Raw genomic sequence first — 12,055 nt, 5'->3', positions numbered from 1 at the left:
ATATTTAAAGAGGCTCTGCATGATCAACCCTATTAACCCCTTCACACTATTCGCCATACATGTACAGCGGATATCTGGTCTTTAACCCCTTAAGGACTCAGCCCTATTTCACCTTAAGGACTTGGCCATTTTTTGCAAATCTGACCAGTGTCACTTCAAGTGCTGATAACTTTAAAACGCTTTGACTTATGACACTGGTAAAATGAAGTTAAAAAAAAAAACATTTTTATTTATAAAAAATAACAAATTTACCAAAAATGTGTAAAAAAAATTGCAAATTTCCAAGTTTCAATTTCTCTACTTCTATAATAAATGGTAATACTTACAACAATAGTTATTACTTTACATTCCCCATATGTCTACTTCATGTTTGGATCAATTTGGGAATGATATTTTATTTTTGGTGGATGTTACAAGACTTAGCAATTTAGAAGAAAATCTTGAAATTTTTCAGAAATTTTCTAAAAACCACTTTTTAGGGACCAGTTCAGGTCTGAAGTCACTTTGTGAGGCTTACATAATAGAAACCACCAAACCACAAACATGACCCCATTCTAGAAACTACACCCCTCAAGGTATTCAAAACTGATTTTACAAACGTCATTAACCCTTTAGGTGTTCCACAAGAGTTAATGGCAAATCGTTTACAGAAACACCCCATATGTGGTTGTAAACTGCTGTACGGGCACACGACAGGGCACATGGCAGGGCGCAGAAGGAAAGGAATGCTATACGGTTTTTTAGATTTAGATAGACAGTTTTTTTTTGGACACCATGTCCCATTTGAAGCCCCCCCTGATGCACCCCTAGAGTAGAAATTCGAAAAAAGTGACCCCATTTCAGAAACTACGGTATAGGGTGGAAGTTTTGTTGGTACTAGTTTAGGGTACATATGATTTTTGGTTGCTCTATATTACACTTTTTGTGATGCAAGGTACCAAGAAATAGCTTTTTTGGCACGTTTTTTTTTTTTGTTATTTACAAAATTCATCTTAAGATAACAATGAAAAGTCAGTCCTGTGTCCCAACACGGACGATTACTTGCGCTGCTGCTGGTTCCGGAGTAGTGTGGTAGGTAATTCACACTGGAGATGCAGATAATGAAAGTTTTGGAACCGCGCTGCTTGAGACTATGTTCCCCGGTCAACAGTGAATAGCACAGGGCACCGGCCCCTCTCCTCTTCACCCAACAAGATCCGATCTTCCACAGACCTTCTCCTCTACAGGGTTTAAGAAGATTGGCAGAATAGTGAAGCACCCTTTTGCAAGATGGTTTAAAAAGTTTTATTCTACTCACAAGAGTTAGTAGACAAAAGGCATATAGTAATATTAAGACCGTCACGTTCCTGCCCGACCCGGGTTTCGCTGCCTTGCTTCTTCAGGGGGCAGAGCCTAATGCATTGAAATTATGTCACAATTCTGGATAGGTTATCAATAGTTATCTCCTGAAAAAACACTTTTAAATACTTTGTCTGCTAGGATTATTCTACCATGATTCCCCAAGTGGCTCTTGGAATCGTTGCTCCATTATAATTCCCGCGGCCTAGTAGAGGGCAACAGGGAAACTACAAAATGGCCTCATTGAGGTGAATGAAACAGAGGCAAGTAGAGTCACATAAGGTTTTGTTCACACGTAGCAGATTTGTTGCAGAAATTCATCTGAAATCCATCTGAATGGGATTTGCAAAAATCCAGGCACATACTACAGAACCAACCCCATTTAGTTGTAAAGAATGGATTTTCCAGTCACAAAAATTTCTGCAACAAATCTACCCACATGTGAGCATGCCCCAAGTCTGGCAAAAGCAGATTGAGAAGGGTTGGACAAGTTCTGAAAAAGAAGATGAAAAGGTGACTGGTGATCTTCCATCCTTTCTTAGCTAATTCTTCACCGATTCTGGCACAATTTTTTCTTCTATATCTTCTGATTGCTTGACACAACCCCTTAAGCCTACAAACTATCAAAGCTGCACAGTATATAATCCTCAATCCCGAAAGAATTTTGTAAAATACACAAAGGCAAATTAGTATTTTGACCATATCATAATTTTTATGCATGTTTTTCAACTCTAAGTTGTATAAACCTGAATGCTTATTGGATTAAAAAATATCATGTGGTGTGTATTTGTGTAACGAGGGAGGGTGTAGCCTAAGGAGATCAAGATATATCAAGGTGTGCATAATTATAAGCCAGCTTGTTTTCCTCTTGCAAAATGGGCCAAAAAAAGATTTAATTGATTCTGAAAAGTCAAAAAATGTAGCACTCTTTAAATTGCTAAGACAATGGGGCGTGATCATAGAGCCATCAAATGTTTTGTTGCAAACAAGACAGATAAGTTGAAATGTCAAGACTGGGCCAAGGAATATCTGAAGACAGATTTTTTTCCCCAAAGGTTTTATAGACTAATATTTACATGGCCACCTTCATAACCTGACCTAAACCCTATTGAGAACTTGTGGGCCCTTCTTAAACGGGAGATTTACAGTGAAGGAAAACCTCTCTGAAGAGTGTCTGGGAGGCTGTGGCTGCTGCTGTACAAAAAGTTGATCAACAGATTTTGAAACTGACAGACTCCATGGATGGAAGTTTCATGACCGTCACTGAAAAGAAGGGGGGCTATACTGGTCACAATTTTTTGGGGAAATTTTGAGTAGTTTATTTACTATTCTCACTTTAAAGGGATTCTGTCACCTCTTTTTACCCTATAGAGCTGCAGACATGCACGGCTAGATCGCCGCTAGCATGTCCGCAATATACCTGTCCCATATCTCTGAGTGATTTATTGAGTTTAAAAAATGATTTTATACACTCACCTAAAGAATTATTAGGAACACCATACTAATACGGTATTGGACCCCCTTTTGCCTTCAGAACTGCCTTAATTCTACGTGGCATTGATTCAACAAGGTGCTGATAGCATTCTTTAGAAATGTTGGCCCATATTGATAGGATAGCATCTTGCAGTTGATGGAGATTTGAGGGATGCTCATCCAGGGCACGAAGCTCCCGCTCCACCACATCCCAAAGATGCTCTATTGGGTTGAGATCTGGTGACTGTGGGGGCCATTTTAGTACAGTGAACTCATTGTCATGTTCAAGAAACTAATTTGAAATGATTTGAGCTTTGTGACATGGTGCATTATCCTGCTGGAAGTAGCCATCAGAGGATGGGTACATGATGGTCATGAAGGGATGGACATGGTCAGAAACAATGCTCAGGTAGCCCGTGGCATTTAAACGATGGCCAATTGGCACTTAGGGGTCTAAAGTGTGCCCAGAAAACATCCCCACACCATTACACCACCACCACCAGCCTGCACAGTGGTAACAAGGCATGATGGATACATGTTCTCCTTCTGTTTACGCCAAATTCGGACTCTACCATTTGAATGTCTCAACAGAAATCGAGACTCATCAGACCAGGCAACATTTTTCCAGTCTTCAACAGTCCAATTTTGGTGAGCTCGTGCAAATTGTAGCCTCTTTTTCCTATTTGTGGGGTCTTCTGCTGTTGTAGCCCATCCGCCTCAAGGTTGTGCGTGTTGTGGCTTGACAAATGCTTTGCTGCATACCTCGGTTGTAACGAGTGGTTATTTCAGTCAACATTGCTCTTCTATCAGCTTGAATCAGTCGGCCCATTCTCCTCTGACCTCTAGCATCAACAAGGCATTTTCGCCCACAGGACTGCCGCATACTGGATGTTTTTCCCTTTTCACACCATTCTTTGTAAACCCTAGAAAGGGTTGTGCGTGAAAATCCCAGTAACTGAGCAGATTGTGAAATACTCAGACCGGCCCGTCTGGCACCAACAACCATGCCACGCTCAAAATTGCTTAAATCACCTTTCTTTCCCATTCTGACATTCAGTTTGGAGTTCAGGAGATTGTCTTGACCATGACCACAACCCTACATGCATTGAAGCAACTGCCATGTGATTGGTTGACTAGATAATCGCATTAATGAGAAATAGAACAGGTGTTCCTAATAATTCTTAAGGTGAGTGTGTATATATATATATATATATATATATATGTAAATCAGCCGTGTAAGGGGCTGTGCTAACCATTCTGGAGCCCAGCCACGCCCCTTGTAAAGGAGCCCAGCACCGCCTGTATTGTACTGCATTGAGTCTGTCAGTGCATTACATTGACAGCATGGAGGCTGGGTCTCAGGCTTCTGTAGGAGACAGGCAGTAGCAGCAATCGGGCCCCAATCACTGCAGAGCGGGAACCTTTTTCATTTAGTTACATCATTCAGTACACTAATAGTTGCCCAATGATTTTGCACATATTCTCCTAAGAAAGCCAAAAACTCACTTTTACTTTCTTAAATATTCAGGTTTGAGCTTTATTACCATTTTGGATTGACCGAGAGCACTTTAGTTGTTCAATAATAAAATGAATCCTCGAAAAAACAACTTGCCTAATAATTGTGCACGCAGTGTATATTTAACATCTTAGCAATCCTTTTTGGAAAATTCTATTCGCTAATGAGGAGTCAGGGGGTAGGGATGAACGAATCAACTTTGGATGAAACATCCGAAGTCGATTTGCATAAACCTTTGTTTTAAGGTGAGAGCGTTCCACTTGGAACCAAACCCGAGTAGGGGGAAATGTTTTTTTACAGTAGAAATCAATTTATGAAGTTATTAAGCGAAGTCTTGCAAGGCTTTGAGAAGTAATAACTTCGACTCCTCGGAGCCAATACATTCTAATACTGTAAGAAGCACTCATTCCGTACAGCATTGAAAACAAAATTACTTACCGGTAATTCCCTTTTCATTAATCCTCCATGAAGGCATACCATGAGAGATGACCCACCTCCAACCAGGTAGGGACAGGAAGTATAAATTTGACCCTCCTTCGGCTCTTCCTCAGTGTCTTTCCGGACCGAGAGCCTAGAGAGTCTTATCCTCAGATATAAAGAATTATTATATATAATTTCTTCTTGTCTGTGGAAATTTGATACCACTTTGGGAAGAAAAGAATTGTCCAATCTGAACACAATTCTGTCTGAAAACACGATGCAGAAGGGTTCCACTATCTTTAGAGCTTGAATTTCACTTACTCTACGTGCTGAGGTAATTGCCACCAAAAATAAAGTCTTTAGTGACAAATATCTCAGGGAGGTTTCTGACAGGGGTTCAAAGGGGGCATTTGTCAGACCTGATAGTACTAAATTGAGGTCCCAAGGGGAAACTGTATGTCTTAGAAGTGGTCTTAACCTATCTGCCCCTCTCAAAAACCTAATAACCCATGGGTGCTTTGCAATTTTTTCTCCAAATACAGCACTTAATGCTGATATGTGCACCCTTTATGTATTTGGACGTAATCTATTTTCAAAGCCTGACTACAGGAAGCCTAAAACTGCTTGGACCGAAAACTTCTGGGAAGAAGTTTTTTTTGAACACACCAACTGCAGAACTTTCTCCAAACTTTGCGGTAAATTTTTGAAGTTACATCTTTTCTGCTGGCTGACATAGTGTCGATAATGGCTTCTGATAGAACCTTTGACCTAAAAATGATCCTTTTAGGTTCCAGGCTGTCAGATGTAACCTTTCTATTTTGGGATGGCAGATCGGACCTTGAGACAATAGATCTTGTTTCCAAGGAAGAATCCATGGGCTCTGGACTGACAAAGTCTTCAGCAATAGGAACCAAGTTTTTTTCAGCCATAGAGGGGCTATTAGAATCACATGGGCCCCGGCTAGCCAAATCTTTTTTTTAACCCTGGGAATTAGCTGAAGAGGGGGAAAGGCATATGTCAGTTGAAAATCCAATTTTCGTCTACCCCTATATTTCTGTCGAAAGGATTTAGGGAAAAGAACTTTTTTATTTTTGCATTTATTGCTGAGGCAAATAGATCCACTTGTGGAGCCCCCATAATTCTGTGATTTGGAGAAAAACCTGTTTCTCTAGGCTTCATTCTGTTGATTTTAAAGAAGTTCTGCTTAAGAAATCTGCTTTTATGTTTTGGGACCCTTTTAGATGTATAGCTGATAGGGATCTTAAGTGAACCTCCACCCAGAAGAATTTTTTTCCGTTAACTGGCTCAATGCTAAACTTCTTGTTCCGCCCTGATGATTTAGGTAAGCGACTACTGTTGTATTGTCTGTTCTTACCTGCACGTCTTTGCTTTGTATGTAATGAGCAAACGCCTTTATTGCTTCCCAGACCGCCGTCAACTCCCTTTAATTTGAAGAGAGATTTCTGACTGTCTGACCATTTTCCTTGAGAAGAGAGAGGAGACCAGTGCGCTCCCCATCCCCAAAGGCTTGCATCTGTAGTGATAATAATCAGATGTTCGGGATTCCATGGAACTCCTCTTAACAGATGCTCTGACTGCTTCCACCACTGCAGGGACTGAATTACTAGCAAAGGGATTTGAATTTCCCCCTCTAGTAATTCCGGACTTCTGTCCCAACACCCTAATATCCACTGTTGTAGGATCCGAGTGTGGAACGGTGCCCATTTTACGGCCGGGATGTATGAGGTCAGGGAACCCAGTAGCTTCATTGCCTCCCTGATTGTACATACAGATTGGTTCTGAAATTTTGTCCCTTTTTCGCTTATCCCTATTACTTTCTGGGTTGTAAGAACTGTCTCTTGACAAGTAGAATCTAGACGGACTCCTAAGAAAGTTAAATTCTGAGATTTTACTTTTTCCAGTTTATTAGCCAACCTGTCTGATACAGTGTCTAACAAGTTAAAAACAAATTGCTTTCCAGTGCCTGTTTTGAGTTGCCTACTATCAACAGATCGTCCAGGTAGGGTATAATTAGGATGTTTCGCCTTCTTAAATGAGCCACTACCTCTAGCATTTCTTTGGTAAACACTCTTGGGGAGGAGGTGATTCCAAAGGGAAGTACTTGGAACTGGAAATGACATCGTTTTCCCCCCCAAAAGACTGCTATGTGGAGACACTTATGGTAATAAGCATCTTTTAGGTCTATTGATGCCAAAAAATTTCCTTCTTGTAACAGATTTATTATGGATCTTATCGTCTCCATTTTGAATCTGACATATTTTATGAGTTTGTTCAGGCTCTTTAGGTTTATTATTAATCGGGATTTTCCATACGTTTTTTTTTTGTAGTTTAATAGTAGCCCTTTTTTGTTGTGAGAGGAACCGGAATAATGGCTTTTTGAGTCAATAGATTCTGAATCCCCTTCTCCAATTTTCCTTGTAAGACGGACGATTTCTGGATTGGGGTTATTCTGAAAACGTTTGAGGGAGGAGAAAGCTAAAAAGTAATATCGTAACCCTTTGTCCTGAAAGGAACCCCTTTTTTTAATTATTCGAAAGGGAAATTTTCTTTTATTTGTATCCTTAGGGAAGGACTTTTTTGAGTCCGAGGCCTTCTCTAAATAGTCTCTAAATCTTTGCCAAATATTAAGTTTCCATGGATAGGTAAACTACATTAATCTTGGAACTGAACCAGACCAGGATTTCAGCCAGAGAGCTCTTCTAGCCACCACTGCTAGACCCGTGGCTTTTGCTGCCATTCTGACCGACTCTGCAGTAGAGTCTGACAGAAAGTCAACAGCTTTCACGAGCAGAGGGAAGGAGTCCTTGAGGCTGGGTTCACACCTGAGCGTTTTACAGCGCGTTCCTACGCACTGTAAAACGCTCAACAAGGAGAAACCAATGCTTCCCAATCGGCATGGTCCTCATCTGGGCGTTTTACAGCGCGTACGATCGCGCTGTAAAACGCCCGACGCCCCAAGAAGTACATGAGCTTCTTTGGGGCGTCTTGTTGCGCGTTCCCGTACATAGACTTTCGGGAACGCGCGACAATGGGCGTTCGCTTGTCTCTGTATGCGCGATTGCAAACACTGGTACAATCGCGCATACAGAGCGCTCCATCGCGAACGCTTAGGTCTGAACCCAGCGTTAGTGTGTCATAAGATGCTCCTTCCTTTAGAGGAGCTTCTAACTGTAGCAACCACCTTTTTAATGATCTGGCAGCTTTCTTGTCCATGGGGTCTTTTAGGGTCCCCATGTCTGTAAATGGAAGTGCATTTGCCCCTTGAACTAGCTTAGATAGATACATCAACTTTAGGGCAGGTTATTAGCAGGGCCTCATCCTCTTCACAAAAAGGAAGGCGACATCTCAGTCTTCGGGATAAAAAGTTCTCTATCCAGTTTTCCATTCTCTTTTTAATAATTCCTGCATGTTTTTGTGGACCGGAAAAACTCTTATTTTCTTTTGTTCCAGTCCGCTATACATTTGGTCCTGGACGGACCTCTGCACTTCCCTGATAGCTTTTACTAACTCTTTTGTGTCCTCAGAGGAGAAAAGGAACTTTTTAAATTCGGAATCAGACCCAGATGAATTCCCGGAGTCTGAATCTGATTCTTGCTCCAAGTCAGAAGATGATGAGCCAGCGATTCTCATTTTCATTATCCTTGTTTTGAGCTAATGTCCCAGGAGTAACTACAGGATTCTCTGCTATGGCAGATCTCATGTATTCCCTTATTACATCCCTTAGCTCCTCTCTAATAGACAGAACCAGGAGTTGGCAAGGGTAACATAACCAGCGTTCCCCTCCTCCGGAGACTTTTTACTTACAATAGAGGGTCCATAAGAGGCTTCCATCTGACCAGTACCTGGATCAGACATATTTAAATCTATCACCTCTGATCCCCTTTTAAATACTCTTACTTGCAGACCTCAGATCAGCGGGCGACTTCCGCTATGGTCCTGCGCACCGATTGTATCTCCGCCCCCTCAGCATGCGTTCCACTGACCGGAAGAACCTCTTGGAACGCACGTGAGCCGCATGCAACTTCCAGTGGCATCATTGTGAGTGCCAATACTATCCTATAGCAATGAGGAGCTTACTAACAGACCGGAGGGACTCCCCGAGTGTCCGGTCGCATATGGACCTCCACACCCGACGCGCCGTGCGGGGGTAAGAGGCAGGGATCCTTACAGTCTTCTCAGCATCTCAATACCAAACTAGGGCACAGGTGCTGCCTGCTTCCCTCATGTGTATTAAGGCATTTATTTTCTTCTTACCGCTTCTGCCTGCCTGGAACAGAAACAGGCTCATAGCGTGTGCCATGAGGATGATCCATCTCCTACCTGGAGGGACAGGAAGATACCGAGGAAGAGCCGAAGGAGGGTCAAATTTATACTTCCTGTCCCTACATGGTGGGAGGCGGGTCATCTCTCATGGTATGCCGTCATGGAGGATGAAAGGGAAAACAAAGTTTTATGCGAATCGACTTCGGATGAAACAACCCTGGTCAGGAGGTATTGCTCTCTGTGTATGTCCATGCTATCATTGGATGACCCTTCTTTCAGTAAATGGTTCAAAGCGAATAATCCAGCTAACACTTCTACTTTAAGCCTAAAGGGATTATCCGGGTATACATTTTTCCCTTTCCCTGTTCTTCAACTCCCAGGCCTTGCAACTTACCAATGCACTTGCGCTACTTTTTCTGTCTCACTCCGGAGATCAGGAGAGTGGTCACGTGACTGTGCCCTCTGTGGAGACTGGATTTCTGATGTCACCACAAGGCCTCCCATGAAGCCCTGTCAGAATCGCCGGCTGAATGGTTGTGATGTCAGACCCATGTGATCTTGATCCACAAGATGGGTAGGCAGAGTCAACTGCTTGTCATATCAAAGCTGTGTGGGAGGAAACATTAGGAGGAGGCAGCAAAGAGATGGAGGGTGTAGTGGATGGAGTTTTTGGCCAAGGGTAGGGTGTAGTGGGCATGTACATTTCTGCCAGATCTTGCAGCAAACAGCCCTATAGGAAGAGTTGTGTCTGCGGCTCATCTACGCCCACAAAGTGAAAGTTCAGATTGTAAACAATGGAGCAGGGAGACTAAAGTGAAGACTATCTAAGGGTCCATTCACACATCCGTAGTGTGTTGCGGATCTGCAATACACCCGGCCGGCATCCCCATAGAAATGCCAATTCTTGTCCGCAGTTGCGGACAAGAATAGGACATGTTCTATTTTTTTTCCCGAAAACGCGGACAAGAAGATCTACGCCGCGCTCCGTAAATGCGGATAGCACACTGTATGCTGTCTGCATCCATTCCGTCCCCATAGAGAATAAATGGGTCTGCACCAATGTGGACCCGTTATTACGGACGTGTGAATGGAGCCTAAGGAAAAGGTGATAGGCACACTATTATGCTCTGTAGAAGTCTAGATGAGGTTTACACAATGAAATGAAATTTTTTGGGATCCTGCACGGCCACTTTAAATGATCACTAACTTTTCAACCTAGCATAAAGTGGGGGTCTGACTCCCAGCACCCTCGCCCACCAGCTGTATGAACAGAGGAGCGCTGCCTTCTCTTCACTGTTTACCTGCTTGCTCAGCACTACAATGCGAACATCTCACTTGAATGGGATGGAGTGTAACTACAATTGCTCTGTACCATTCAAGTGAAGGGGACGGAGGAGCTGTGATTACACTGCTCGCTGCTGCAATGACAGCAAGCATGAAAGCTGAATTCTCTTCATACAGCTGATTGATAGGGGTGCCGGGAGTTGGACCCTCATCTGACAGTGATAACCTATCCTGAGAGTAGGTCATCAACTTGGGGAAAGTAGAAAACCCCTTTAAAAAAGGGGGCACCAACTACATATGAATGCCTATGGATTTAGAATGAGATGTCCTAATTGTTCCTGTAGGTGGAATGAGTAGAATGTAAATACTTTTGTCAATATATTTTATCTCAGAGAAAAACGCCTTTTTCCCCCCCACTTATGGCTGGTTTATACTGCCCGATTATCGTGCGGATTATCAGGAATGAATGTTACTATGTACACTCATTCCGAATAATCTGCTTCTGTATAGGTGCTGAATATTACCTGAAGAACGAGCAATATGTTTATCAGGTGAATTCATCTTTCATGCGGAAACCTCAACCATCATTCCTGGGCAGCAGACTGTTTCTGCTGCCCGGAAACAATAAGTCAGTATGAGGATGAGCGATGGCAGTAGCATATGCTTCAGTGTTTTACTGCCTCAGTTACTGATTTCACATCTATACTGCTCAGTGCTTCTCTACAACGTCTTACATGCTCTTCTGCTTCTCTGTACATACAAGAATGACAGGGAAGCAAAATCTCCTCTACCTTGTGTGTGCTCTGTATGGGAGACATGGCAGCAGACAGTCTCCGCTCCCAAAAACTCAGGGATAACTGAGAATTACAGAATCTGCAGGGGGAAACTACTAAAAATGCAAGATAAAGGTCATATAATGGTCAGATATAGCGGTATTACTTATGCATGCACACACACATGGACATATTCTAAAAAGAATCACTTGAAAGCGCATGTATCCTTTAAATCTATCCCCCAATTATAAAGTCCCATTTACATGGGTAGATTAGCAACCAATTAAAAGAAAAGGAACGAATGTTCGTACAAACTGTCATTCCCAACAACTGGCCCGTGTATAGGGATGTAGTAATGATTAGTCACCCCCATACAGAGCGGATGATTGCTGCATGTGAATACAGCTTAAGCAAGCAGCCAGTGTTGGGAAATTAACATAGGGTACATTCATGATCATTGCCCTGTGCATCAGCTCATGTAAATGGGCCCATAGCGTGGAGTGCAATCTACAGTCCTATGTAAGCAATGCATTCAGGCTGATGTTAATGTGCTTCAATGAGATTAGCGGTGATCACTGTCCATGAGCTGCAGTAAGCATCTCTGGTTCACTGATCCTTCTACAAAATAATTCTTACCTTAAAAAAAATGTGAGCACAAGTTTTAGTGTTTGTGTTTATTGAGCTTTGTGTGACGCTGCTTTCCCCACAAACAGGACCCCAAACATAGACACAAGTCTGTCCCACAACCCCATCTACAAATCAGTTTTTCTTTCAATCTTCAGCAGTTCCACCTCGAAGATCAGTGTAGCTCCTCCTAATACAGAATGACAAACATTAGTAGAGAGCACAATCTAGATTTACCATTAACTTAGCTTGTGTACTTCATTGGCATGTCATGATGATTTGCACCATGTGGAAGAGACCTGTACCAACAACCAATATCTACTTCCATTTTAGAACTTCCACA

The 12,055-nt window shown here is 42.4% G+C and overlaps 1 protein-coding gene across 2 annotated transcripts in view; it reads right to left on the bottom strand.

Moving 5' to 3' along the window:
• Positions 1–11,747: 11,747 nt before the first annotated feature.
• FKBP2 (FKBP prolyl isomerase 2) overlaps positions 11,748–12,055 on the bottom strand; it is a 38,408-nt gene continuing 38,100 nt past the window's right edge. For both annotated transcript variants that reach the window (XM_044270357.1, XM_044270358.1), the window contains exon 6: positions 11,748–11,902. In XM_044270357.1, coding sequence (XP_044126292.1) covers positions 11,841–11,902 — 62 coding nt within the window. In that variant the 3' untranslated portion in view covers positions 11,748–11,840. The remainder of the gene's footprint in view (positions 11,903–12,055) is intronic.

Source organism: Bufo gargarizans, chromosome 10, assembly GCF_014858855.1.
Source record: "Bufo gargarizans isolate SCDJY-AF-19 chromosome 10, ASM1485885v1, whole genome shotgun sequence".
Classification (NCBI taxonomy): domain Eukaryota; kingdom Metazoa; phylum Chordata; class Amphibia; order Anura; family Bufonidae; genus Bufo; species Bufo gargarizans.
This window is presented reverse-complemented; position numbering and strand designations above follow the sequence as displayed.